Source organism: Epinephelus lanceolatus, chromosome 6, assembly GCF_041903045.1.
Source record: "Epinephelus lanceolatus isolate andai-2023 chromosome 6, ASM4190304v1, whole genome shotgun sequence".
NCBI lineage: Eukaryota > Metazoa > Chordata > Actinopteri > Perciformes > Serranidae > Epinephelus > Epinephelus lanceolatus.
Window position 1 is genome coordinate 16,735,583 of NC_135739.1, and position 27,785 is coordinate 16,763,367.

At 42.5% G+C, this 27,785-nt stretch overlaps 3 protein-coding genes across 3 annotated transcripts in view; 2 read left to right on the forward strand and 1 right to left on the reverse strand.

Annotated features, from left to right (window-relative positions):
* cpamd8 (C3 and PZP like alpha-2-macroglobulin domain containing 8) overlaps positions 1 to 18,518 on the forward strand; it is a 52,583-nt gene extending 34,065 nt beyond the window's left edge. The window contains exons 34-44 of the mRNA XM_033622255.2: positions 192 to 347; positions 1,157 to 1,219; positions 4,136 to 4,419; positions 4,528 to 4,615; positions 8,093 to 8,167; positions 8,389 to 8,494; positions 8,705 to 8,815; positions 8,900 to 9,112; positions 11,780 to 11,854; positions 15,155 to 15,356; positions 16,138 to 18,518. Coding sequence (XP_033478146.1) covers positions 192 to 347; positions 1,157 to 1,219; positions 4,136 to 4,419; positions 4,528 to 4,615; positions 8,093 to 8,167; positions 8,389 to 8,494; positions 8,705 to 8,815; positions 8,900 to 9,112; positions 11,780 to 11,854; positions 15,155 to 15,356; position 16,138 — 1,374 coding nt within the window. The 3' untranslated portion in view covers positions 16,139 to 18,518. The remainder of the gene's footprint in view (positions 1 to 191; positions 348 to 1,156; positions 1,220 to 4,135; positions 4,420 to 4,527; positions 4,616 to 8,092; positions 8,168 to 8,388; positions 8,495 to 8,704; positions 8,816 to 8,899; positions 9,113 to 11,779; positions 11,855 to 15,154; positions 15,357 to 16,137) is intronic.
* Positions 18,519 to 20,239: 1,721 nt separating this feature from the next.
* Positions 20,240 to 22,505, forward strand: cimap1d (CIMAP1 family member D). Its single transcript, XM_033622383.2, has 4 exons — positions 20,240 to 20,526; positions 21,178 to 21,288; positions 21,657 to 21,770; positions 22,013 to 22,505. The coding sequence occupies exons 1-4, from the start codon at positions 20,487 to 20,489 to the stop codon at positions 22,498 to 22,500; spliced, it is 753 nt and encodes a 250-aa protein (XP_033478274.1). The 5' UTR covers positions 20,240 to 20,486; the 3' UTR covers positions 22,501 to 22,505.
* A 57-nt stretch (positions 22,506 to 22,562) lies between these two features.
* cks2 (CDC28 protein kinase regulatory subunit 2) lies at positions 22,563 to 24,963 on the reverse strand. The gene is made up of 3 exons (XM_033622384.2): positions 24,762 to 24,963; positions 24,117 to 24,244; positions 22,563 to 23,107 (listed from the first exon to the last, which is right to left on the reverse strand). Exons 1-3 carry the CDS (start codon positions 24,818 to 24,820, stop codon positions 23,064 to 23,066), a joined length of 231 nt encoding a protein of 76 aa, XP_033478275.1. The 5' UTR covers positions 24,821 to 24,963; the 3' UTR covers positions 22,563 to 23,063.
* Between the last annotated feature and the right edge of the window lie 2,822 nt (positions 24,964 to 27,785).

Genomic DNA, 27,785 nt, shown 5'->3' on the forward strand with positions numbered 1-27,785 from the left:
ATCATTACATGATTAAACAGTTGTTTTATGTGCAGTTTCCCCTTTGTTTGAAAAATATTAACATACAAAGAAATGACAATTAAAGTACTCCTTATCAGTTTACCTTTTTTTGATAATGCAGCATCACTGAAAATAAGCTAGACGAGCAAATTAGCAAGACTGAAGTAGTTTTTTCTTCAACCCCTATGCAGGACACGTGTGTAGCTCTGCAGGCTCTGTCGGAGTATGCCATCCTGTCCTATGTCGGAGGGGTCAACCTCACAATCTCTCTGGCCTCCACTAACCTCGACTTCCAGGAGACCTTTGAACTCAACAGGGACAACCAGAAACTCCTTCAGAGTGCCAAGGTAACCACATCTACAGAAACAGTGAATGATATAACAGTTTCTTTAAGGCAAGCATGCCCCTCTGTGTTTTTGTGTGCAGATTTTGCATGACAAACGATTCGCTACGCTGCTGCCTTTAGATTGTTTGTCCAGGTTGACAGTGCTTTATCAGCATTAATTGTGCAGAAAAAACACCATTAATGATTGCCAGCACTTCAGAGGTGGCATTTCCTCTAAGAGAAATCCCACTGCTTTAATTCAGTGTAGAAACTTTTCCCACTTTATTACAGTGATTGATGAGCACCAGAGCCACATTCTGGCATTAAACATTAATCTCTATTTCTGTGTCCGGCTGTTTAGTAGCCAGGACCCTTTCAAACTGCCAAACCAAACCAGGCTTAACTGGACTGGATTTCCCAGAAGCACCTTGTTGGTCTGTTGATTTTATAACTCTGTTTTATTGGCCTGTTTGCCCACACATTGCAAATTTGACAGTGTGGGCACGCACCACCTTGGCCAGGGCGCTGTGGCGTCAGGTCAGCGCTGCTCTGTGTATGTGTGTGTGTGCAAAAGTGCTCCATAAGACAGCCAGAGTGGTTCAGGTGAGAGTGCAGAACATTCTCTCTGCCGGGCATGTTCCTCTGCTGTGATTAGTGGTGTCAGCTTAATTGGGGGCAATTAAGGCCTGCTGGTTAGTAGCCAGGGAACCACCAGTGGCAGCGCAGCAGCCTACAGCATTCATTCACTTGATAAATGACTCATTCACCTCTCCCTGCCCCCTCTGACTCTCTTTGTTTCTCTTCTTTCTTCTGTCTCTCCCTCTTTTTCAGATCCCCAGTATCCCCACAGGCCTTTTTGTCAGCGCTAAAGGAGAGGGCTGCTGTCTCATGCAGGTATTGTAGAACTCTCACACAAGCACATGTCCTTTCTTGCACATTGTCCAAAAGAGAACTGAAATGCTTACTTCATCGGCTCACAGTGAGAATCTGACGGCACAGGAGAGTCAGTTGCCGTCGTCGCATAAATGCCCAAATTCCTGACTTTAAATTGGAGTAATCTGGTAGCGTTTAGCCGGTTGTTTTGGAATGTGTTGATCATTCCCGTTGATTCCTGTGGTCCCCTGGACAGGATGCTGTTTACTTCCTACCTTGTCAATGACAAACAAAACCCCCTTTTATAAACAGAATCATTCAGTAATTTTTCCTCTTCGCTGGAAGATATTCTGTCCTCTCGTCTTATCACCCTTGTTTAAATGTTTGTCTGCAAACAAGGCATAAATAAAAAAGCATGAGTCAAAGATGTTTACAGTCCTGTTTTCGGTAGCCTGTATGTGAGATATGACTTGACTGGACTGAGGCAGAGCCAGCTACAGCAGCGGATGTTGTGCTCTGCTGTACAGTGCCTGAAATGTCTTCCAACACAGTCTCGTCTGCAGGTTTCTCACACACACAAACACACAACTTCTCTCCTCACACCTCTCTCCCTCTCTACTTTCCCCTCCATCCACACCTCTCTGCGCGTCAACACACTCCTCTGACAGCCCCTCAGGCCAGCAGCACCTGGACTCTAATGAAATACAAGAGCGGGGCAATCAAAGAGACCTGCCTGTGTGTGTTTGTACACATACTGTATGTGATGAGTTTATGTCCTGTGCCTCAGGATTGTTTTTTAGTAGCTTTGCGAAGGTCTCAAATCAGACTGGATGATTTATTCCTAATGTGTACAGTTCTGGGAATAATAATCATCTGTGAAATTAATAAGAGCGTCAAAGCAGTGAGTTGTCCTCAGGCTGAAATAGTAGTCTTCTGAAAGCATGTCTTGTGTCCAGTGAATATGATTTGTGGTTTATGCTTTCAAGTCTTGCCTAAGTCTTTTTTTTCCTGACTTTCTAGTTTTTTCAAGGCCGGAGGTCTTAAATATTTGAACTCTTAAGTCGTTAGTTTCCAATTGATGATGCCAAAACGTATTAATTTTGTTTCTTCATACAACTTTTTTAAAATAGCTGCCTCAGAGACATACCAAGTATTTGGCAAACAAATGAGAACCTGCTTTGATAGCAGACATAATGACAAACTATCAGCTGATCTGACGTACCGTATGTCTCTAGATTAGCACAGCACAGTTCCTCTGCTTGTTATTGGTCATATCCTCATATAAAAAAGTAAAGTCTGCAACCAAAATAAGGTGGAAAATTGGGTATAGTAGTTCAAGACCTAATGTAGTAATCACATAGGGAAATATTAACTTAGCAAGACGACACGAGCAGTCCTGTTAGGCTATATTTAATGCACCTCTGGGCAACATGAATGTCTGTACAAACTTTAAAGGTCCAGTATGTAGCATTTAGGGGCATGTATTTGCAGGATAATATTCATAACTATGTTTTCAATAGTTTCTTATCACCTGAAAATAAGACGTGTTTTGTAAACTTGAGCCTTTTATATCTACAAACGGAATATGTCCTCTACCACAAGTCCTCTATATTACTCTATAGTTGCCCACAACGGAAAAATAAAGCGCTGACTCTAAATAGGACCATTTGCCTTTTTTGCGTCAACAACCATTAATTCTCCTACACACAGAGGAAGTTTCAGTTCTGCAAACTCATCGCTAGATGCCACTAAATCCTGCTCAGTGGACCTTTAATAGCAATTCATCCAAATAAGACATTTCACTAGCTAAACTAAGCTAAGACAAAAACGCTAATCTGCTAGTGGTGCTAATGGAAAAGTCAGGGAATCAGCAAAGTCACTAGGCTTCATCCTCTGGGGACCACGACTTTCTGTACAAAAGGCAGCCTATCAAATAGTTGTTGCAATATTTTAGATTGGACAAAAATGCTGGAGCAACAGAACAACTGTGCCATCCCTTCAGCCATGTCACTGGCATAGCTAGCGTAGCATTACAATGCAGGGAAACAAGAGCTAGCTCAAATTTCAGGTCACATAGATTAAAATCAAGTAGTTCACAATCATAGTTCACAATTTGATCATCATTCACTCACAGATATTCCCTAGACTGGTCGGATAATTCAACTCAAAGTGTTGTTTCAAATTCATTGCCGATGTGTGTATAAAGATGTGAGATTTTTTTTCAGTGGGAATCTGTGCTAATTTGTTGAGAAAACTCCTCCAAATATTCATTAGAATTATCTTCAGCAGTACCGATAGCTGCGTTGTCCAAATTGCAAGTTGAATTAGCCATGCAGGTGTTGCGTTCAAGTCTGCTTCCCTGTTGAATAGTGTTTCCCTCCTGTCAAAGTGCATGGCGCCTCCCCTCCTGGCTATGCAAAGGAAAAGTTTGGTTCATATTTAGTTAAGGGGAAACTGTCCTCGACACAACGCTGGCATGTCAGGTGCTGTAAAACAAATTACATGAATGTGATTAATTGTCGCGAGAATAAATGACGCTCATGTTCATTAGTTGCAAAAGGGTATGTTCAGTTCACCATTCAACAAAAACATGAGCATGTTAAGTGAACATGCTCTTTTAGCACCTTCATACACATCACTGGATTTTAAACCACAAAGCAGCCAAGACAGTGAAAGTAAATGTCACTTTAGCAGGAATAGGCCAGTCCAGTATTTGTGAAAGGACTTATTAATATCGATCTGTCTGTCAAAGTGATATATGTGGTGAAGTGTTTATGGAAAAAACTATTCATAGCTGGGTGCCATGCTTAAAAAGCCAGGACATCATTTTGTTTCCTTTTGATCCAGTCAGACTGCTCTATCCGAGCATTTAAGTCTCTGTTTCATTGGTACCCTGTTTTAAATACTGCATTCCCACTGCTCTCTGCGTGTCTGCAGATTGATGTCTCTTACAACCTACCTGACCCAGTGTCCAAGCCAGCCTTCCAGCTCAAGGTGGACCTGAAAGAGCCTTTTCAGGAGCGACACCTGCAGTCCCCCTCCTCCTCCTCCTCCTCCTCCTCCTCCCCCTCGTCTCCCCGCCATCCTTCCTCACGCTCTCGGAGCCGTGCTGACAACCGCTCCGAGCTTAACCGTAAACGGCGGGCACCCATCGATGATGACGACCCAGCAGCCCACCAGGACAAAATGGACTTCCACATCTCCTTGGAAGTCTGTGCCAGGTAGAACACACACACTGCATACAAGTAAATAAATTGCCCTTGCATGTGTACACATCTGTTCTTCTAACAACCCCGCCTTTTCATCCTGAACCTTGGCTCTGTGTGTAGGTGGCTTCATTCAGGATCATCCAACATGGCTGTCATAGAAGTTCCTATGATTTCCGGTTTCCGAGCAGACATTGAAAGTCTAGAGAGGGTACGTAAGCACGTTAATACACATGCACACACTTTGCTAAAGGATTAGACCCGTAGGCACTCATTGGCCAATGTCATAGTGGCTCACATATTGCCAGACAGACAGGGTCAGTAGTCAGGTAAGTGCCCAAACTGAGAGGGCAGGTGGAAATGGAGACGGATGTGTCCACATCTGGAGACCATTTGACGTGAAAAAGCAGTATGTACTGGAATTCATCTGACTCCTCCAGTTTCCTTTGCAAACCCCAACCTCATGAATACACATTCACACCCACACAGGACGCATCCCTTACCATGCACGCATAAATAAACACACACATACTTTTGATATGGATATTCCTCCAGTGGTAGAGTGGAGGGAGTAAATATTTGTCGGAGCAGGAAGGAGTCTAATGATTACCTGTCTTCCTTTTAAGAAGTTGGACAGAACAGCTCCTGAAGACAAATGAGACAGGCCCTCTAAGTGCAGCGTGTTAGTCACATGTGTCTCCATGTGTTGTATGTGTCATAGGCAAAGGAAGGATCATTAAGGTGAGGGTCCTTTTTATGGTGTTTTTTTTAGGAAAAACCAGCCAGCTCAGACCCCGTGGAGTTACAATGTCTCAGGAGTCAGAGGCCACCGGGCCTCTCTGGGCAATACACACACCTCTTTGGGCCTTAAGAGGTACAGACTTGGAGAAACCTTGTGTAGTTTACAGAGGACAAAGGGAAGAGACAGATACACTATTATGAACAGTGGACTGGATTGAAGGATTAGAAGTCACAGGATGGACGAGTAGTTTGAGGAATGGTTCTGCTGATGGAGAGCGAGAGAAAGTGATGATAAATTTAAAAGCGATCCAGGTCAGCTCCCCAGCCACCCATCAGAAGCCTGTCCCTCATTACTAGACAGTTATAGGGCCTTAGTCTGCAGGCTTCCACCTCTAAAAGAGCCACCTCTCTGGCTACCTGGGGAGATGTTAAACACACACACACACATGCACACAGATACCACTGTGAGTGTGTCAGTTGAGGCTGACCTGAGTTGTAGTGGCTAACAAGCTCAGTTTACACCCCTGCTGGCCTCCCTTGGAGTTTTACTGCTGCCTGCCCGACTGCCACTTGCATTCCTCAATTTATGGTGGCAAGCTTGGGTTCTACAGTCATGTCTAGTTGCTTTCATGGAAGCTGTAGTCATGAATGATTAGTCCGGTGACTGACTGGGAGCTACCGCAGCCATGGCCTCTTATCACCCAATATAATGAGCTTGTTTTAACGACCCAGAACACACTCTAGGTATAACATTAGAGCTATGGGAGTTCATTGGCAATGTTTAGTTCCTAGATAGGCAAACAATGCTTTTGTAAACAGAGAGACCAATTGTGCTGTGTGTGTTCATGCATGTGTGTGTGTGTGTGCGTGTGTGTGTGTGTGTGTCTCGGTGGCGCCAGCTCGAGCTGAGCACCTCATAAACCCCTGCTGTCCAAAGGCTGCCACCTTTGACAGAATGAAAAATCCCCCCGTGGGGGAAATTAACTCCGCTGGCTCTCTATGCACACTCTCAAATTTGCAGTAAACAGCTTCCCCATTACTCATTCATACACTTATATTTACTAGATATGGTCATACATGTCTGACCCAACAAGACATTTGTGCACAAGGTTTACAAAATACCAGACACTCTGAAGTATAAAACACTGATCAGGCGACCCTTGTTGATTTCTGCTGATACATGCCTAGCCAAGTCCATGACTGGTGACCACGCGGACCATCATGTCATGGTGGAGTGCATATGGTTTACATTTCAGTCGTTGCCCACAGAGCAAACACAGACCATGTGGACTCTGACAGTTGGGTGGTAAGGGCACTGTCCTCGAGGTGCAAAGTGCGAATCACTTTGATGATCTTTCAGTATAGTTTAAAGATATGTATTCACTGACTGTGCAGTTTGTTCACTCTTGTCTGAGCTAAAGAACAACATGTTGAAATTCACAGTAAGTGAAGATATCACCATTCATACCATTGTGACTGTCGACATTTTTGACAGTACAAAGCTAGGCCTATGCAAGCAGTGTTTATAAGGTTAATAGCTCACCTGTCATGTATTTGCAACCCTTATCACATTATGCTTGTAGAACCATTAGGACATTACTTTGTTCAAAGTAGGATTTGTCCAGGATTTTTGTCACATGAAGTTAAACTTTGTGTTTAATCTCAGTGAATAGCAAACTCTTGTTACCATGAGACGGAACTGTCCAGTCCACTGTGGTGCTGATTACTGTTTACGTCCATTTCCATGTCCATGATTCCTAGTTGTCCATTAATGTGAGAATCAAATATCCAGCTGGCTTGACGACAAGCCATGAGCTTTGGATCCCTTTGGATTCCTTTGATTGGGATGAGATTCAGCACCTCCAAATCTGAGGCCATGGTTCTCTGCCGGAAATCATTGCCCCCTCCGAGTTGGGAGTGACTTACTGCCCCAAGCAAGGGAGTTCACATATCTTGAGGTCTTTTTCACTAGTGAGGGTAGAATGGAACGTGAGATGGATCAGCGGTTTGGCAGTGATGCTGGCATTGTGCCAGACTGTCGTGGTGAAGAGGGAGCTGAGCTGGAAGGCAAAGCTTTCGATTTACTGGTCCATCTACGTCCCAACCCTTACCTTTGGTCATGAGCTCTGAGTAGTGGCCGAAAGAATGAGGTCGCGGTTCAGCCTTAGAGATAGGGCAAGGAGCTTGGACATCCGGAGGGAGCTCGAAGTAGAGCCGCTGCTCCTTTGTGTCGAAAGGGGTCAGTTGAGATGGTTTGGGCATCTGATCAGGATGCCTCCTGGGCACCTCACGTTAGATGTGTTCCAGGCACAACCCACTGGTAGGAGGCCCCGGGGCAGACCCAGAACACGCTGGAGGGATTACATATCTCGTCTGGCCTAGGAACACCTTGGGGTCCCCCAGAAGGAGCTGGAAAGCGTTGCTGGGGAGAGGGACGTCTGGGGTGCTTTGCTCAGCCTGCTGCCCCTGCAACCAGACCTTGGATAAGTGGTTGAAATTGGATGGATGGATGGATGGATGGATGGATGGATGGATCATCAGCCATAGGTTTTTACTTCCTCCCAACAGATATAATACATGAGAGAGAGGGGAATATGCATAAATTCATTTTTGTTTTTAGTGAATTAATTGAGCCTTGTGAAACTCTTATTTTTAAAGATGTTGGTATGTAATGTGTTGAACTGGTTTCCAGCTCTGGGGTTTTCTTAGGGTAGCGCAAGAAACTAGTAAGATGGATCACAGAAGCATTTAGAAATATTTCCCACATCAATGCTTCACCAAGAACAACACATGTTCACGCATACTCTACAAAACTTCTGAACCAATTTCAAGACTAAACCAATAAACCAACCAAAATCTTAAAGTCTGTGTCTGCACAGATTTGCTTGAGTCCAGTTGTGTGTTCTTCTACATGCAGAGCCTGATTTTCTTTTTTCTTTCTCAACAGCTGCTGATGGACAAGCGGGTGGGTCTGAAGAGATACGAGCTGAATGGAAGAAAAGTGTTGTTCTACTTTGATGAAGTGAGTTTAATCCAAAATCTCCCTTGTTGTGTCCATCAAGGCTCAGATCGAAGATAATCGTATGTCTGGAAATGGTGGATGAGGAGCCAGTGTTTGCACAGAGTTAGGGAAAAGTCTGTATGTAACAGTGTATTGGTGTACATAATTAAATTGCTTTATATTTGTATTTGTTTCTGAGTGTTTTTGCAAGTATTTTTTCTGTGTTTGCCACTGTTTCTTAGATCCCCAGCCAGTGCATGACGTGTGTGGCCTTTCAAGCCGTCCGGGAATACATTGTTGGCAAGACAGCGCCTGTTCCGGTCAAGATCTATGACTACTACGAACCAGGTGTGCCTCTGATGAATATTTTAAGTACTGCTCTTTAAAGAGTTACAGAGCAGGAAAACTGTCTAGCTTGCCATGATTTATGAAGCGACTTCTTTCTTTGAGGAAATTGGATTTTTTTCAAGTTTATGACCTAGTTATGGTGAGTGTCATCCTTGTTTTGTGTGTGTGGATGTGTGAACGTGCTGGTGTGGGTCTGCCCTTTTCATGCAGCCTTTGAGGCCACGCGGTTCTACAATGTTAGCGAGAGCAGTCCGCTAGCACGGGAGCTGTGTGATGGGCCCACTTGCAATGAGGTGGAAAGTTCAACCAATCAGTGGATAGGTGAGACTCATGGTACGCTCCTTAATGATTCACAGACACCACACTGCCATCAGTTTCTTTAAAACACATATATTCCCTCTGCAGGTTTTGTGCAGGCGAACCAGTGTAACAATGTGTTTGGCTGTCTGGAGGAGGAGCAGTTTGAGCGCTGCACTTGCTACAGGGACTGTGGTTACGACGGGGAGCCAGTTTGTGGGTCAGACGGCCAGCTCTACCAGAACCAGTGTCAGATGGAAGTGTTTGCCTGTCGAAACGGGACACGCATCAAGCAGGTTCCGCTTTCCCAGTGTCCTCACAGTAAGAGCTCTCACATCGCACATCACCAGGACTTTGGCCTTACAACTTGTCAGGCTCCATAATTCACTCACGCTGCTGCTGGCTATACTATAACCTGGCTTCAGATTTCTGATTCTCCACCCTCATCTCAGATTTGTTGAACGCTTCAAAGACATTAACTGGTTGGAAAAACATTCGACCAATCGTAGCGTGGTAGGCAGGACTAAGAAGTGAGCGTTATCTTCTTACATAGTTAGCTAACTACCTTGCTACATTTGGGGAAAGTTGTGACAGCTTGGACAAGACTGATTCATCAGTTGTAAGTCCATGTAGAGAAACAACGTGGAATTCCTCTCCTTCTGAACGTATGGTGAATGACGAATCCAAAAAATTGAGAAAATCCTAACGCATTAAAGTAAAATTAGCAACAGCAAAACTGTATGAAAACATCCGATTGATAGTAAATAAGCAGGTACACCGCACACAAGAGGGTTTAATTGCTTCTTTCAATTTAGTTTTCAAAGACTAAATCAAAAGAAAAGGCAATTCAGCCCTCTTGTGTACGGTGTATCTACTTATTTACTATCAAACTGATGTTTCTTGCCATCACCTGCACCAAGTTATAAGGGCTGACAGTGCTGTGCACGGGGCATGTGGTTTTATATGAAACATCTGTTTACAACCTCTCTCACAACTCTATATATCAATTATCTAGTACCCAAGTCTCATTTATCCAGCTGAATGCTCCGTACTATCAAAACACATTCATTTTCACTAAAATCGTACTATTTAGAACACTTCTGTATAATGTCACCCATGGACGAGTTGCACACCTGCGCTGTTTATGTGTAGGTGTTTTATTGAATAGTGATATTTTAGCAAAAATGCATGTGTTTTGGAAGTACTGAGCATACGACTGGATAAATGAGACTTGGAGTATACTGCATGAGACTGTAAACAGATGTTTTGATATAGTTTTGCCGTCGTTGAATGCGGACCCCCAATTAATAAAGAATGTTTGCCTTTTTTGGATTTTCCGTTCACCGTGGAGGCATGTGAGAAAAACTTTTTCCTAACAAAGTCAAGGAAACACGTGGTGAGTACTTGATTTACAAAAGTTTATTTTGTGGTCAAGTATTCCTTTAATATCAGTTACGTGTGTTTAAATGTATACCATTCAGGATTGTCAGTTACTGTTTGTAAACAAGTTCACCAATAGAAGGAAAAGGCGACCCCAGATTCACTCGAAGTTGGCTTTTTGCCATGCTATATTTGTATTTAGTTTGGTACAGTAATTCTTGGATGCCTGCAGCTTACAGTCTGTTGTTAAACGCGACCCTCTATGACCTTAACTCATCAACAGTTTCCACCATCTTTGGATTTTTCGTTCACCGTGGAGGCATGCGAGAAAAACAATGGTCATTTGGGGGGTTAAATTTCCCTTTAAATTGAAAAATTGAAATTGAAAGTACATAAACTGCTCCCAACATCCAATGCAGCAGCTACTGTTTGGTCACGGCAAAACATAAAAAGAAATTAGCTAACATGAATACTGTGTTTTTTAAGTCAAATTATCATGCTAACGCTAATAGACTTTGGTGAAAATAATTGCTTAGATGTTTTCATTTCACTTCATTTTGAAACAGCCACAATTTCAAACTACTGCTTGTCACATCTTGCCGTGCGCATCCCAGAGCAGCTACTATCAACCTTATACTGTTGATTTTTTACAATAGGTGGGCCATAACTCACCTGTAGCATATCCCAGAACTTTAAGAGGAACTTCAGAGGAAACAAGTGTGTGCCCCTGTGCGTGTGTTCTCAGGAACTCTTGTGAGCTTGTGTTTTTATCAGATACAGTCAGTTAGCCTAGTTGTAACTCAATATGTGTGTGTAATCGTCCACATGTCCATTGTACATGCATCTGTATGTGTGTCTATTCACATGCACGTGCAAGCGCTCCTGTGCTCCTCTGTGTGTGTGCTGTGATCTGAGCTGTAGAAACAGCTGTTCAGGTGTTGAGCTGATTACTGGATGAGTTTTCTGAGGAGAGCTACCCACCGTGCCCCCCCCCCCCCCCCCCCCCAAAACCCTCTTTCGCTCTCTGCTGTATTACAGGGCTCTCTCCAAATGACAGAGTGCTTTTGTCCAGCCCTTTGAAATCCTTGTCACATTCCTTTCCGACGCACAGCCCAACAACAAAGGAGCCTTCATGTTGTGGGGCAGATTGGGGAAAAGGCATAGACAAAACTTTGGTGGGAAAAGACCTCAGTTTGTGCCAAGTGGTTCATGCTGTAGATTATCAAAAGAATCATATTTTTGTTTAGAGCTCCCTGACCTTGTTTGTTTGTGTATGGTTGTGTGGGGGAGGTTCATGCCACCATTTCCCTGTTTTGAAAAGGAAAAAGATACAATTTGTTTCCACACACGGCGGTCCCTCTGGCCATGGTTTGGCCCTGGCTATTTTTGGAAAGATTTTAATGCAGGCCTCTGTTGAGACTGAGTGTACATCATTGTTTTGCCAAGAAGTGTTGCTCAGTGGGGTGGATAATGCTTCTGGGCAGTATTTAGATTATGCAACACTGAAACTCTGTTGAATTCATTACGAGTTTTTTTTTAAGTGCCGTGGCAGCCACATAAATGTGAATAATCTAACGTGTGTGTGTTTGTATATGTTTGTATTTCCAGTGGAGACCACGGTGGAGGACAGGCAACCAATAGCAAACCAGGAAACTGAGCAGCCCTCAGTGCCTGTGCACACAGGTAACTTCATCTACCACACCTTTTCCTACTCACACACAGCTTTACCTTCCATCTCCAACCTTCTCTCTATCTTTATGCTAATGCCAGCTGTACCCAGCAGCAGAGGCAGCACTACTCTATATATTTTCTGCCTACACTAGCTTTTACTTACTCGCTATTGATTATGCAGGATGTTACATCTGCTGTCTGAATGCTACAGCCTTTATTCCTCTAGGCATGTCATCTGATTCTGCATCCATTAATCTGGGCTTCTGTGTCAGCTAAATGTAAATATACAGAGCCTGAGCTCTCAGTTATGTCATATGCTTGACATGCACCCTTTTTTGTACACCGTGTGTGTTATTGTCATGTGGATAATGGGACTTCACAAGGCTAGGAAGAAGAAAGAGTGAGACAAAGATTAAAGGGTGCGAGGGGTGTAAAACTAAGTACAGAAAGCGGAGAAAGACAATCAAAGAGGGATGAGCGGCAGACGAGGTGAAAGAAGAAAAAAGAGCAGGGCAGAAAGAGAGAGAGGATGAGTAGGAAGTAGAGGGAAGTAGATACGTAGGTGGGGTGTGTGGCAGCGCATTCCCCTGCCACCACATCATGTCTACGATCGGTGTGATAAATAGGTGGATAGGTTTCACACTGCGGGCTTGATTGTTGCCCTGCCATGAGCTTAGATCAGCTGCGCTTCCAGAGAGGCAGCCAGAGAATTCCTGATAGGATGTTTGGCTGCTTGCGGAGGGAGGATGTAGCTGTGTTACATTTGGCAACAAAAACACAAAAAGGCAGCGAAGTCATTCACAAGTGGCATGCGCTGTACATGTGTGTGTGGACTGCATGTGGTGATAAGTGAGCTGATATATAGCATTAATGTCTGCCTATGTGAATGTTTGAGTTGTGTGTGTGTGTGCGTGTGTGATGTGGCACAGCCTGCACTGACTTGTCTCCCAGCCTGCAGCTCCCAGTAGCTGCAGCTCACAAAGCTGCTCTCAGTCAAAGGACTCTGTAGTACAAAAGCTAACGCTTCACACTCACCACAGGAATGCTGTTATGCACTCACACACACATATATGTATCCATATATGCACACACACATACACGTATTGCATGCTCACACAGGCAAATACGCCCACATAGACACACACACACACATACACACACTCACCTAGAATATGATAACCCAGGGGTGATTAGATTGAATAAGTACTGTAAAAACACTGTCATTGTAAACCATTAGAATGTTGACGACATGCCCGCTAAGTGCACTGAGAGTGTAATAGGTGAGGTCGGGCTGTGCCAAGGAACTGACAGTTTCCACTGGAACAGTGGAGGAAGCTAAAGCTCTGGAATTAGCTTCCCTGTGCAGACTTGTCTTATTAGTGAACTTGTACCAGAGGACAACATACATTAGAATGGATACACAGACTGCAAGCTTCATTTGAGATGAAATTTTCCGTCACGTGCATGTGCTGTAGTCAGTTTTAACTTCCCGCTTTAGTAATCAAATGTTAACATATCCTTTCTGTGTGTTTGTGTTCAACCTCACCATGAAGTCTAATGTGTAACAAAAACTTTAAAGAAGCAAAATCTGATTGTAGTGGACTCATAGTAAGCACTCGTAGTAAACATGTGATAAAGCTGTGTTGTTCTCCAGTAGTGTGAGTTTAAAGTAGCGTGTTATGTGAGAATACAGTATTTTAAGCAGGGAGGGACCCCTACTGTCTGTGATGGGGTATCGCTACAAGAGCGTCAGATGTACAGGACATTAAAGGTGCCTTGTGGAGTTTTCTTGTTTACCTTCAGTGTTAATCACCAGAAAGCACATGTGTACCCTTGAGCTCCATCTGCAAAGCTGATTTTTCTTAAGAGTTTGAAACCTCTCTAATTTACATCCATAGTTACTGTTGACTGTCTTCTTCTTCCCTACTGTGTAGCTATGTTCTTTTGTGCTTTACCGCCACCTGCAGATCAGGGGAACAGTATAAAACCACTGGCAGTGTGTATCAGATACATGCATGTGTCTGGTGCACATGTGCAAGAAAAGAAAAAACAGAGACTCATATGATGCAAGATTGCTCCTTAAGCTTCTAGAGATCCCAAACTCAACTGTATAGTCTTCATGACACCAACTAAATCCAGCTCTTGTTAATCACATACTGTTATCAACCATTCAATGGCCATCTTGTCAAGGCCAGGGGTGAGCGATCGAGCTATACACCAGCTCCAAATCGTTCAAAATTCAGCAGCTGGACTTCTGACTAAAACAAAACAATCCTCACAGATCACATCTATTTTGGTTTGCCTGCACTGGCTTCCAGTCTTTTTCTGAATCCATTTTTAAGTTCTTTCAATGATATACGAGGCCTCTAGTGATCTGGATCTGGCACTGGAGTGTATAACTGAGCTTCTCACACGGTACCGCCCAAACAGGCCCCTCAGGTCTGCTAGTCTGGGTCTTCTAACTGTTCCAGAGTCCACTCCTTGGCTTTGGAACAGTCTCCCACTGAGTGTCAGATCAGCTGACTCTGTTCACATCTTTAAATCTCATGTTAAAACTTACTTCGACAGATTGGCCTTTCCTGACAGTTGATAGACTTATTGTGTGTATGGGAGTGTATATTTGCAGCCATGTGTATATGTATGCATGCTTATAGGTATATGTTGGTGTAGGCGTATGTTTATGCTTATGTTTTATTAGTATCACTTCTGTTTTGTATTTTCTGCACCTTGGAAAGCCCTTTATGCTTTCAGCTCAAAAAGTACTCTACAAATAAAGCTAGTATTATTTTATTTTTTTTTATTATTACCTCATCTCCGTGTAGGATGACATTTAGCATCTTTGGTATTACACAAACAAGTTTTCTAACTGCACTTACGGATTTCAGCAGCACTGCTGTTAGGTCTGTGTTGTAATGACAACAAAGATGGGTAACGACATGAACACTGAAATATAACCATAAAATGTTGCTTTAAATTCCCCTGACCATGATTTAATGGGTATATATCGACTGCCAAGATGATTAGTTTTGAATTTGAGAGGCCCACAAGGAGGCGTGAGGTCCTGCCAGTAGTTGTAGCAACAACCGAATGCCAATTTGTGTCCATGATAGCAAGCTAGCTAGCCAGTGACAAGTGAGAGCAGTGGAAATTATGGCTTATCCATCTCGAAATAGCCTACTGGTACATTGTAATCAAAGATGCATGCAGTCTTGTGTACAGTGTAAACATAGATACAAACCTGACAGGACGAGCGCCAAGCTCACATCTGGTGTAACGTGTCTCCATTTTTCACCCCATCCGTGATCTCTCCAGGTGAAGAGGAGCAGGGCTCCATGGCAGAGGTGTCCTACTACTCTTACGAATACGACCCAGATTCTGAGCCTTTCCTCGCCGATGCAGAGGGAGGGGACCATTTTGACCTTCCTGACGGTGGGCAGGACGTAGAGCAGAAGGTGCTCCAGCCAGCAGATACCCAGCTACCCACACTGGACACAAAAAACACCCCTGAGCGATGGTAGGAGCTGCTCCATCGATTCTGTTTCTATATATATATCTCTTAGTCAACAAACCCTGTGAAAAGACAAAAACTAAAAACACTGGTCTGTCTTTCAGTACTTGCCAATTTCCCCACCCTGTCTGTAGCACACAGCCCCAAGCTTATTCATTCCTACAAAAACTTATCTTTAAAAATGGTCACTTGTTTACTAAAACAGCTGGGCACTGTAGTTTTTAGTAAACATCAGTCAAACGGGAGGAATGGTGTTTTCAGACACAGATGAACCCACATGTGGTGCTCTTTAAAGTATCTATGACTGCAGAAAGATGTATGTGGGACTGCCTCAAAATAAACTACAGGCCTTGTTGAAACAGCTATGTCATTCATCATTTAGTAGCCTTTATGGTTAGTTATTTGCAGGTATGAAATGCACCTGGTAAAGTGACAGCTCACCCCCAAATCAAAAATGCATACTGTATTTTTCCTTTTACCTTTAGTGCTATTTATCAGTGTAGATTGTTTGGTGCGAGTTGTCGAGTGTTGGAGATATTGGCCGTAGTTTCACGTAGGGACTTTTTACCAAACTACAGCTGCCAATTGTGCATCTGCTCATGATGAGAGGCTTGTGCTCTAGGCTTGAGCTAACACTAGATCCACGCTTCCTTCTGTGTGGTGATACGGTTGATTTTGGGGTGAACTGTCTCTTTAAATAACAATACAGATTTATACTGTTGAGTGAGAGAAGTGTTAATAGTGTCTGATCTTATAATGGTTTGTCTTGTTTTCTTGTTGTCCACAGAAACGCCCACAGAGTGAAGCCATACCCACCTCCAAATTGTACATTATTTGTGAATATGCTAGTGAATGGAAAGAGAAGAGAGACTTGGGACTTGTCCAGCCTGAAAGGAAGAGATGATGGAGTCTGGAGAATAAGAGTGTGACAGTGTGTGAGTGTTTTTAGGTGTTAGATTGTCATGAATGGAGCCTGTGTGGATGCATTTATACATTTGTGTGCATGTGGTTGTGATGTGAGTGTGTGTGTGTGTGTGTGTGTATGACTGCTGTTAAGGTAGTGTCCTCCAGACTTTTATTTTCCTTCCTCCAGACTCCTGGTCACCAATAGGCACCATAGCATCTTTGTTATTCACTGTATTGCCTTTATAATCACTAGAAGAAATAATCAAGTATTTATGTTTGTAATTACACCTGACTTTAAGCAAAATATTTTGTTATATTTTCTATCTGTGGTATTTATTTGTAGCTAGAGGTCATATCATTTTTATTTTTTTGTCATTGCCCGCCCATACAGTCTACTTTCTGCCCTCGTGGTTCTTTGAGTTCAAACAAAAGATATGTGCTGTCAAAGGCTTTTTTTTTCTTTTCATAGCAAGCTTTAACCCAATTATTGAAATGTTTGATGAAATTCCTGTGCTGGTATCCTGCTGGAGAAAGACATATGCTGCCCATATGCTTTACAGAAACATAAGCTCAAATGTTTTTCATTTTAAAGATTTTTGGGGGGGCGTTATTGCCTTTCCTAGATATCACAGTGGAGATTGACAGATAAAATAAAGAAGGGGGACTGACATGTAACAAAGGTCTCTGACCGACTCAAACTGGTCCACCAGGACACACCAGCTCAAACGTTTCTGAAACATCGTCTACTCTCAAGTCACCTTTCACCTTACCTACCTTGAGATTTGATTGTACAGTTCATAAGCTATTTTGTTTTTGTTAAATTTTGATTCGTGAAGCAATCAACTTAAAAATCAATAATGAAGTTCTGAATTCATGTAAATGTACCAAATTTGATTAAATGTAGCCCCTGTTCATATAAAAAAAAAGTGCTTTTTAAAACAAACGAGAATAAAATTTGTATACAATCCAAGGTTTTGATTTTGTCGGCTTTCGCGCTCAGGTTTTGATGCTGTGGTTAATAATCAGACAAGATCTGCTCTTGCGTGGGTCATTAAAGGAATACTTCAACAACAACAAAAAAAATGTATATCAAGTTTTCACTGCGTTACCTTTTATTTGTGTAGCAAACTGTTTTTCTCGCATGCCTCTGGTGAACGTAGAATCCAAAAACTGAGAAGATTCGTGATGAATTGATTGAGCAATTCCAACGGGGAACTGAACCGAAAGGGGAACTTATCTATGCTCTCTTTCCAAGCCAGACTCCATTGACAAAAACAGTCATTTTACCACCCTGAACATGAGAGCAGCCGATGGTTTATTTGTGTAATTGTGAGACTTTGGTGAATCCAAACTAACCCTTTAAAACACCAAAGTCACACAATTAAAAATTGATTTTAAATGCTCAGAAAAGTTTGTGGCCTTCTCAGAAGCTCGCTCACAGTTGCTTGACTATTTTAGCATCTTCACTTCTGATAGTAAATCCATTTGGCAAGTGTCCTCATACAAGTACTTGGGTATACAGTATGGATAGATGACAAGCTTTCGTTTAATGTACATATTGCTGCTCTAGTGAGGAACCTTAAAGTGAAGATTGGTTTTTATTTTAGAAGTCTTGTTTTACTTTCAGTGCTCAGGAAAAAAACTTGTTGAAGCTACTTTTCTGTCTGTGATTGAGTACATTGACATATTGTATATGCATGCAACCTCCTCCATTTTACGAAGCCTTGATTCAGTCTACCATGCATCTCTACGTTTTATTACAAATGCATTCTTTATGATTTGCAGGGTTGGACGTCATTGGCCATTCCCAGACAACAGCACTGGTGCATTTTTATCTATAGAGCAATACTAGGCAAACCTCTGGCCAACCTCTGCTCCGTTCTGTTCGTCAGCTCTGGTAGTTACCTGCTATGCTCCTCCAAGTGGTTGCTCTTTAATGTACCCTGGGTTTTAACAGATACTGTGCACCATGGACATGTAACAATCTTCAAAAAGAAAGAAAATTAGAAACGCTTACATCCATTGATGAATCTAAGGGCATCATAAAGAATGTGGTGACAGAGATGTGTGCTTGTTTTTCTTCAGAGGCCACTATGTTTGAACAGTTGTTGTTTTATTGTGGATTTTTGTGTTATATGTTGTATATGTTGCATGTTAAATGTGTCCTGATTGGCTGCTACCTTGGCCTGGAGATTTTCGACTGCAATGGGACTTCCTGGTTTAATAAAGGTTAAATAAGAAATAAATAATAACACTAACTGATCAAGGCAGTGGTGGACCAGCAACTCCTGTGTTCTGTGAGGTAAAATTACTGTTCTTGTCGAGTTGTGTGAGAGATTGGAGACAGAGGTTTTGACAGTTTTGCTATTGCCGAATGCAGACCTTCATTGCCTTTTTTTGGATTCTCCGTTCAAAGTGAAGGCGTGCAAAAAAAATAATGTTTTCTTCATGAATTCAAGATAACACATTATGAGTAACTGATATATACATAGTTATTTTGCTGGCATAGGTTACTTTTGTTAGAGTTACTGGCTTCTGTATTTTGCTACCACACTTCTGTCTTCTGTTTGAGCTTGTGCAATTCTACTGTGTATAACTGTAGGATAGAAATACCTTCACCCTTGTTACTTTTCAGTACAATACAATCTCTGCGGATGCAGCACAGCACAGTACATATATCTGCTCTTCTAGCAGAGGAGCTGCAGTTTATGAAAGCTGTGTTGCTCCATTTCCTTTGAAAGGCTAGTTAAGTCTGGAGATAATTTCCTGTCAGCAGCGAGCTGTATTACAACCCTGCTGCTTCAGAGGGCCCTCTGCTTTGATAACTGACTCTGTGACCTCTGGCAGGCTTCTGTGTTGGAGACAGAAAGCATGTACATGTGTGTATCACTTTGTACACACTCTCTACATCTCCTGGTTTGGATGTGCGCGGTACTTTATGTGTTTGTGTAAATGCTCACAGCAGATACAGGTTACCGAAGCAGCGGCTGGGAAAGAGTTAGAGGCTGTTAAAGTTTAATGTTTGTTTTCTGCACACGTCAGTTGTCAAGCCACTCAGCTACTGTGGCCTCTGGCAACTGCAGCTTAGGCCTTTAACTGAGGCCTTCAAATCCCAACTACAAATCATCGCTGGGATTAGAGGAGATCAAAGAGGGCTAAACTGTAACTGCATCTGGGTAATCGGTTTGACCTTATGTTAAAGATGAGAAATTAGAGTGTGTGTTGGCAATTTAATGGAGCCTGCCAAATGACGGTACTCTCTCTGTAACTGCTCCAAGTGTGCTGCATCTGACCCTGCATCAGTGTTTGTGTTTTATGTATGTGTGGTTTCTGCATTCTTTCATCAATATAAGGAGGTGTGTATGGAGAACTGGTGCTGTCAGTAATTCATAGTTAAAGGTAAAATTTGAGACAGAAGTTGTGGAACTTCACAAATTCAACCCTCCCTCTGATCTCTGAGCATTTACGTTAGTATTTACCCCTCCAGTCTAAACAGAAAACTTTGTTCCCGTAGTGACAGTCAGCCAGCGATGCAGGGGACCTGGCCGCAGCACACTACCCACAGCAGTCTCCGTGGCAACTGCATGCATGGCTGAAGAGTGATATTGCGTCTCCACACCGCGATGAGCAGAAAGAGTGAAAAGAGAAAGGAGGGAGAGGGGGATCTTGGTTTCATGGTTTGCAGGGGGAGCTAGCATTACATGAGAGTGAGTCGGAGTGATGACATTGTTCCTCAGTAGCAGCTGAGTGCACCTATACATCCACCTCTGTGGAGGAAGGGCTATTCATTCGTCTGAGCCACCAACAGGTGGACAAAGGGGACAAACAGGCAGGTAGATAAAACCCTATCCAGTGCAGAGTCAGCTCTGCTGTTGACACTTTGATGTGTATTATACGGCTCGGGTTTCCTGGTTGTTTCAGAGGAAATTAGGGATTGATTCTGGATCATACGGGGCTCTGGGTTTCACTGTGAGGCAGGGCACGGCTGAGGATGGATCCTGGAGGAACATTAATATGATAACTGTAGAAAAACCATCAAGATGAACATGGAGTGAGGTGCTCCTCTAACAAATGAATTTTCAAATATGCAGCTGACCTCAGTTTTGGCTAAACGGGGGAACAACCTGCCAGCCAGCTTCTTTTTGCTATGACTGACATGCTGTATGAATGTCTCAGTAGTACTGCTACCATTAAAGGATTCCTGAAGAATTCAATTCTACAAAGAGTCAAATGGAGAAGAAATACCCTGTAATAGCAGGAAGAGAAAAGGGTAAGTTTGTCAATACATTATGTAAACCCATACATCATTACCTATGTTTCAGCTGGTAAATTTCAAAGGGGAAACATTGACTTGAGCAGAGCAGAGGGTTTCTCAGAGTGCAGACCTGCCAGGACTCGCTCCTCTCTGTGAAAAATGCTTTCACTTGCTCTGCTTGTGCACATGCCACTGAACATTTGTACGCTGATGTAACACCTCTGTGTCTTCATGTGTGCTGCATCAAGCTCGCTTTTTTTTGACCCAATGCACATGATAGAGGACAATCAGATGAAAGCTAGAGGCTAATTGGCTGTTAGAAGGTGCAACGACGCAGGTCTAATGCAGATCATTCTTGCCTCTCACACTGGAGTTTATCAGATGGTGATAAGTAGTCACAGTTATGCAAAATTCTATAATTTTTGCAAACGTGTGGACATTGCATTCTAATGAGTCACTGACTGGTGCTGAAACATACTAACCTTACTTACTACTCCTTTATACACACACCGATTTTATTTCATTTGTCCCATAAAGCACTTTGTAACTGTGTTTTGAAAAGTGCCATACAAATAAAGATTATTATTATTATTAATATTACTGCATATTTTGCTATATCAGTATGTGTGGGTCATTCTTCTTTGTGACATTTCCCCACGTCTCTAGGGCCAGGGCCTGGGCGCTATGGGCTTCCTCCCACAATCGGATTCATGGGCCACGACTTCACCAAGCCAACGAGCCCTGCCTATTCTTTCCACGGCAGGATGAGTGACACCAGTGAGCTCTTTATCTCCTCAACCTTTAGATTATCCTTTAGCTGCACAGCGGCGGAGGAAACTTTGACGCTATCTCTGTCAGACCTTTGTTGTCAGAACCACAAGTCTTATCAAGAATACACAAACATTACATTTTTATAAACAACAGTATTGTGTTCATCTTGTCAGAGTGATATAATCTCCTCAAACAGGAGCTAAGTCAGAGTGGTACACGTCCTAAGTGGTGTAATGCCAAATTAAAGCCAGTAGGGGGAAACAATGCCTCACTTTATGTTCATCAAGCCAGTTTAAGGACCACTGCATGATTAAACTATACTGACAGAGGAGACATTATATTAAATTGATCATAAATGTTTACTTTCCCTGCAGTGTATTGTGTAGACTCAAGTCCAGGGCCGCAGTATCACATTGATGCAAAGATCACTCGCTTTGGAAGGGATGGCACACCTGCATACTCAATGTTGGGCAGAGTGAAAGCACAGAGTAAGTTCCTCTTCTGAATAAGAAAATGACGGTTATTTTGAGTGCACATTTTTTTCAGGTTATGTCGTTATGACTCATTTTGTGAAAGGGTGAACGCTTGTACATGAACATTTGTTTTCGACACTACTTCCAGAGATCCAGTGTCAGCTGTTGTAACTGAAAATCTGAACCCCACTCAGTAAACACTACCATATGGTGTTGAGCTGATGGTTTGTATTATTCAACGGTTTTCTGTTCACTAGAGGAGCTCTTCCAGACACCTGGACCTGGTGCATACAGCCCTGAGAAGACCCCACCATGCAACCTCCAGCGCAGACCCCCGTCCTACACAATGGGTGCCCGTACGCACTACCGAAGCGTGGACGCAGTACCTGCTCCTAACAAGTACTGTCTCCCTCCGCTAATGGGCCCTCAAGTCCCGAACAAGCAAGCCAGCGCAAGCTACACAATGTCAGGTAGTTTCAGCACAGGGGGACCTTCTGTGGATTTAGCCAAGACGCCAGGGCCTTGCAGGTACAACAGTACGGACCCGAGTGTTTATCTACCCAGACAGCCGGCGTATTCCATGCTGGGACGCCACAGCTTACCCAGAGATGCCACAGAGAAACCCGGGCCTGGAACTTACAATCCAGAGAAAGTGACAGTTCACAAGGCTCGGGCACCAGCCTACTCCCTGGGTGTCAGACACTCTGAATTTGTTACCCCACTTGTTGTCAATGTTTCTGACTGAACATCATTGCACTCTCACACTTATTCTGTAATCTGGTAGAAAAAACAACATATGAGCAAACATGAAGAAGTACATTTAATCTTGTTCTTTCAACAACAAAGAACGTGTTGAATCATCCATGACTCACTGTTGACATTTATAATATCTAGAAATAATATTATATACACACAACACAAACATAAGTTTAAGAACAGGAAAAACACAAAGTTTTTGGGGAAAATAGTGAGCTGAAGAAAAATAAAACCCTATGCCTGTCCGATACTCAGCAAGTAAATCAATCATAACAAAATGGCATCAAAAGACTTTTAAAAAAATGTCTTAAAATGTACAATCGACAGGCAAGCTCCGCCTTCATATTGTTTATAAGGTTATCCTTCACAGTGAAAACAAAGTGTTTGCCTCCCATTGCCTCTAAAAATTGAGGGAGTTTGAAAGGACAAAAGAAAAGATGCAACTAAGGGTTTTCTAACAATACATTAGAGCATATGAAGAGATGTATGTAGGAGAGATGTATGGTTCTTATCAGCAAAGATGATAGAAGATGATTTACAGGTGGTTTCCATTTAATCCTTTGGGAGAGGTCTTCTGAAAAGCAGTATGTGTGGCTCTAGAGAGTAAAGCAAAGAAGATGTATCCGTCAGCTTCATCTACTGTACCATACAGTACAGTGGTTACACCATACAGTGTACTAACTTGCATAAGGTTGTGATCCATGTGCATATAACTTTCACTGGTAATGGTACATGCTAGGAGCCGTTAAAGCAGTGATACTCAACTTGCAGCCCGTGGGCCATATTTTGCCCACAATGGGGTGCCATGTGGCCTGCTGACCATCTTCTAATTTACAATAAAGTCTAAACTAAATTAACACTGGGATTGTTTTTGTCCTTTGAATGTAAATAAGGTGCCCCTCTCAGAGGTCTGGTCTAATTATTAATATATGAATTACTAAAGTTTGTTATTAACCGGCCCCTGGACTCCTCGCATTTTGCACATGTGGCCCCTGGGCAAAGCAAATTAAGTATCTCTGTTGTAATGGATAGGCTCAGATATTTTCCATGACTACCTTAGTACAAAAATACAGATGTACAAACAAGAATTACTGGTCACCATAATAATTTCACTCTTCATACTGGCCATCAATAGATCCTTTTGTCGCTGACTACTATGTAAGAGATTGCAGGCAAAATACACAGTCCTCCTGTGCAAAAATGCACTCTACAGCTGGGCTAAAGCTAAAACGAGGCTTCAGCTGTTTGAGATAGACAAAACAATGAGGTATTTTCCAGCTGCAGTTGCATTTCCCTGCAGCGTATCCTCGCTGAGCTGCAGAAGTGCAGACTTTTGCTCTAAAAATACTGTCACGTTGGAAATACCCATTTGATTAGACCAATTCAGACTGGTGAGACCGTAAAACTATACATTAGCTTTGCTTAAGCATTATGATGCTTTTTTGCACAGATGGAGAATTGTAGATTTTGTCCCTCATCTCTTGTAGATAGACACCCAGTAACAAAGAATCTCTGCAAAACCAGTATGGACAAAAACATATGAAAATGATCAATAGCTCTTTCACTGTTACATGAGTGTTGTCTATTAAGTCCATGGGTTCTCACCTGGTTTGTGGATCATGTAGTGAATCCAGCCCTGGCTCTGCTGCACCCCAAGACCCCTCCACTCGTCTTCTGTCATCAGGTGGGAGGAGGGCACCAGTTTGGACAGCTGCTTTGGAAGCACCACATGCCTATGGGAAGATAATTAAAACAGTCAATAATGACCCACTACAAGACAATTTCAGTTTAGCGATTTTAGTAAAGTTTAGTTTGCTAGCTAACGTTGACGCTCGGCCTAACTAATAATAACGTTAGTGTATTTTGTTTGTTTGTTTTAACATGGCAGCGACGTTACGCCCCCAGTTCAAACCAAAGTGATTTTAACATTGTCGACACCGTTAACGTACAGTAACAGTTAGCTAGCATTAGCTGTTCCGTTGATTGGGGTTGTTCTGTTGCAGTTTTGTTAGCTAATTACCAAGTTTAACATAACGCTAAGCTAAGTTACACACGCTATACTATGTTTTACAGAATCACCCGCTACAAAATGCAAATGCCAGCATACGTTATCGACATTTTGAGCCGTCTAAAATTAGCTAACTGAAACAAGCTTAACATAATTTGACTAACGTTCAACACAGAACAGTTAACGGACTTTTGAAAACGGTAGCTTGTTAATGTTAGCAAATACCGAATAGTTCATCGTACCTGTACTCGAACTCCTCATCGGTGTACTTGTCAGAATAGTAAATCTGTTTTTTCGACATGATAGCAAATGATGTCAAAGTTTTAGTCCTGAAAGCTGTTTACGGGTGTTGTTGTGAAGTTAGCTCACTAAGTTACGAGCAGTGTTTGTGAGCGAAACGAGCTGCTGCTGTCATCTGCCGCTGTTTTCAGGGGATGATTCAAACCCCAACGGTTCCCCGCATGCTTCTGATTGGTCCAGGCAGCAGCACGTGGACGTCTCTTCCAGTTAGATCGTCTATATTGGAGAAGATGAACCACTCGGCCGTGAAAACATAACTCTTCAACATGGAAGCACGGTTTGCAACAGTTGGTGTATTTCCACATTAATTATTACCATAACATACACTTTAACTGTTACCGTCAGTGTCGGTGTTGTGCTATATTCAAGTTTAAATAAGCATTAGGCGTTTGAAGGGAAGATATGCGATGTATTTGAAAATGTTCCTTAATCTTTGCCAGGATTTTTCTGAAAGTGGAAACGGCCTCAATAGGAGCTCTTCTCTTTTTCATAACCTCTGCTACGTTGCTACTCTGCCTGCCCTCTTTCCCGGGGTGCTGGAGCTCGACAACATGCTCGACAGACAGTAGGTGGAGGCGTAGGCTACATGTTCACAGAGGTGCGGCGCAAACGGTACTAGGTGGTGTTGAATTCAACTCCTGATACTGAAAATGTGCCAATATCGACAAACCTGTAGTATGCATATTTCTGCTAAAAGAAAAGAAGTATTGCAGACTGTGGGCATACACATCTGAAACAGAATTAGGGACTGTTCGTTAGTAATGAGAGGGGAGGGGGTGGTACAAAAAATAGCCTGGCAGGACCATTCTGATTATGGGAAATGATGTGAACACCCTGGACGCAGACTGGCCAATCATAACGTAGCATCACGCCGACTCAGACCAGGGTTCGACACCAACACCGCTGTGCTCCATTGACTTTAATGCAATCGTTTCAGATTTCCTAAATTTTCAGGCTGGTTTTGTGGATTTGGAGCTAAATGTTGTGCCTGGGGCACATCGTGTATTAATGATACTCGTTACCTGGAGAGGTTGGAAAAAGATATACGTTTCTTCCCTGTTCCAAAACCAAAATCAAACCCTGAAAAGTGTAGGTTTAGCTAGCTAGCTACTGAAGATATAGCCTACTGAATGTATACACATGCTGCTTTTGCTTTTTAATGATTATAACAGTGAAACAAAGACCAACACTGCTGTACAGGATCCAGTGAAGAGAAGCAAGGAAACTTTGCTGATATTCAACCAGCTGTGTGTCATCGCATTGTGCGTAGATGAACGTTGTTGGACATCCCCGAAGATCCATGCCCGCCCTGCTGCAGAGGTCTGGGTGCTGGCAGCGACATGGGGGCAAACGCAGTTCATCTGCACACACTGTGATGCCACACAGCTGGTTCAATATCAGCAAAGTTTCCCTTTATATTCATCATCTTCTGTGGTGATCAGCAGTGATGTGGTGGTTCACTTTTACACTGTGATCTGTAGCCTATAGTTCGGCTTTAGCTTCTAACTATCTTTGTCTTTTTAACCTGTTGTTGCTGCTGAGTCAGTTTGACATCCTGGATATATCCTTCAAACACAGACTGTAGACCCCTCTGTCTGCTTCTCTCTGGAATCACTATTTCATTTTTCCAAAAATATCATAATATTTCTTAAGGGAGTTCAGTTAGTTACAGTGTGGGCTCCATGCTTACTCCAACATCTTGTTGGACCGTCACAAAGGGGCGGGGCTTTGCGAAAGGTCAATTGTCTATACTGTGACATATAACATATTGTTTCTTGAAGATGTTTCACCTCTTCTCCAAGAATCCTCTTCAGCTTTAACTGACTGCGGGGAGTTGCAGGCCTCTATATATGACATACATAGATACATAACATACATGAGACATATAACATACGCGTCAGCAGCGCTTTTTAAACAATATCAATGGCAAAACATAACAAAATAATATTCGATTGAATGAAATAATATTTCATTTGCTGTATCTGTTATATGGCGGCCAATCTTGTCCCCTGCTCAGAGCATAAGGAGCTCCTGGACCTCATCAATTTCCCAATGTGCTGACATTTTCAGTTGCTATTTTACTTCATTGAGTTAGCTACTAACTGCTAACAGCCACTTTTTAAATCTCCTGCAGTGGGTCACACACATAACACGTCTTCAAAACATCACGCACATGTCGCCTGTGATCCTGTCCTGTCGGCTGTCCCGTTTATACAGACATTAGCCGTTTTCTACATAGAGATCATGCTATAGGGCTGCTACCAAGTCCCTTCTTTAAACAACCTCAATATTTTACACAGAGCCAAACAACGGTGGCATCATTCCACTCCAGCGTGTGATTTTAGACAACATCCCGTCATCAAAGAATCAAAAGGGGCCCGCGGTCATGATTGTACTTTTTCATGCAGAATGGAGAGGTGGCATAACAGCATGACATTTCTGCCTTGAAGAGGCAGAGTGAAAGGGGCCATTGTTTAGTTAACAGCAGCAACATGATGCTTTGACATAAGCAAAGATGAAAGGCCTCACATTTTACCCAAGAGACTAACTGTTACTCTTATTTAATACGAGTTACATAATTTTTATGTCAACAGTATCAGTACTAATCAAAATAAAGACTTGATCCAAAAATCTACTGTTGTGCCTAAACATTAGTGTTTTAGTTGTACACATACAAGGCCAGGAAGAAAGTGGTCTATAAATGTTCTACATGATTTAAAGGTCATGACTTTCTGGTGAGAGTGGTGCTGTTACAACCCTCCTGTTATTACAACCACACCTGGTTTAACCTTTATAAATGTACCATTTACTTTAAGAAATTGTAATAGTTCAGGATATTTTTCCAACTAATACTTTGTTGTCTTTATGTTGCCTGTCGAATTGTTGATTTTAAGTCTAAGTGATTACACTCATGGAGTAACATGGTGCATATGATAATTATATGTACTACATAAACATCATGCTGA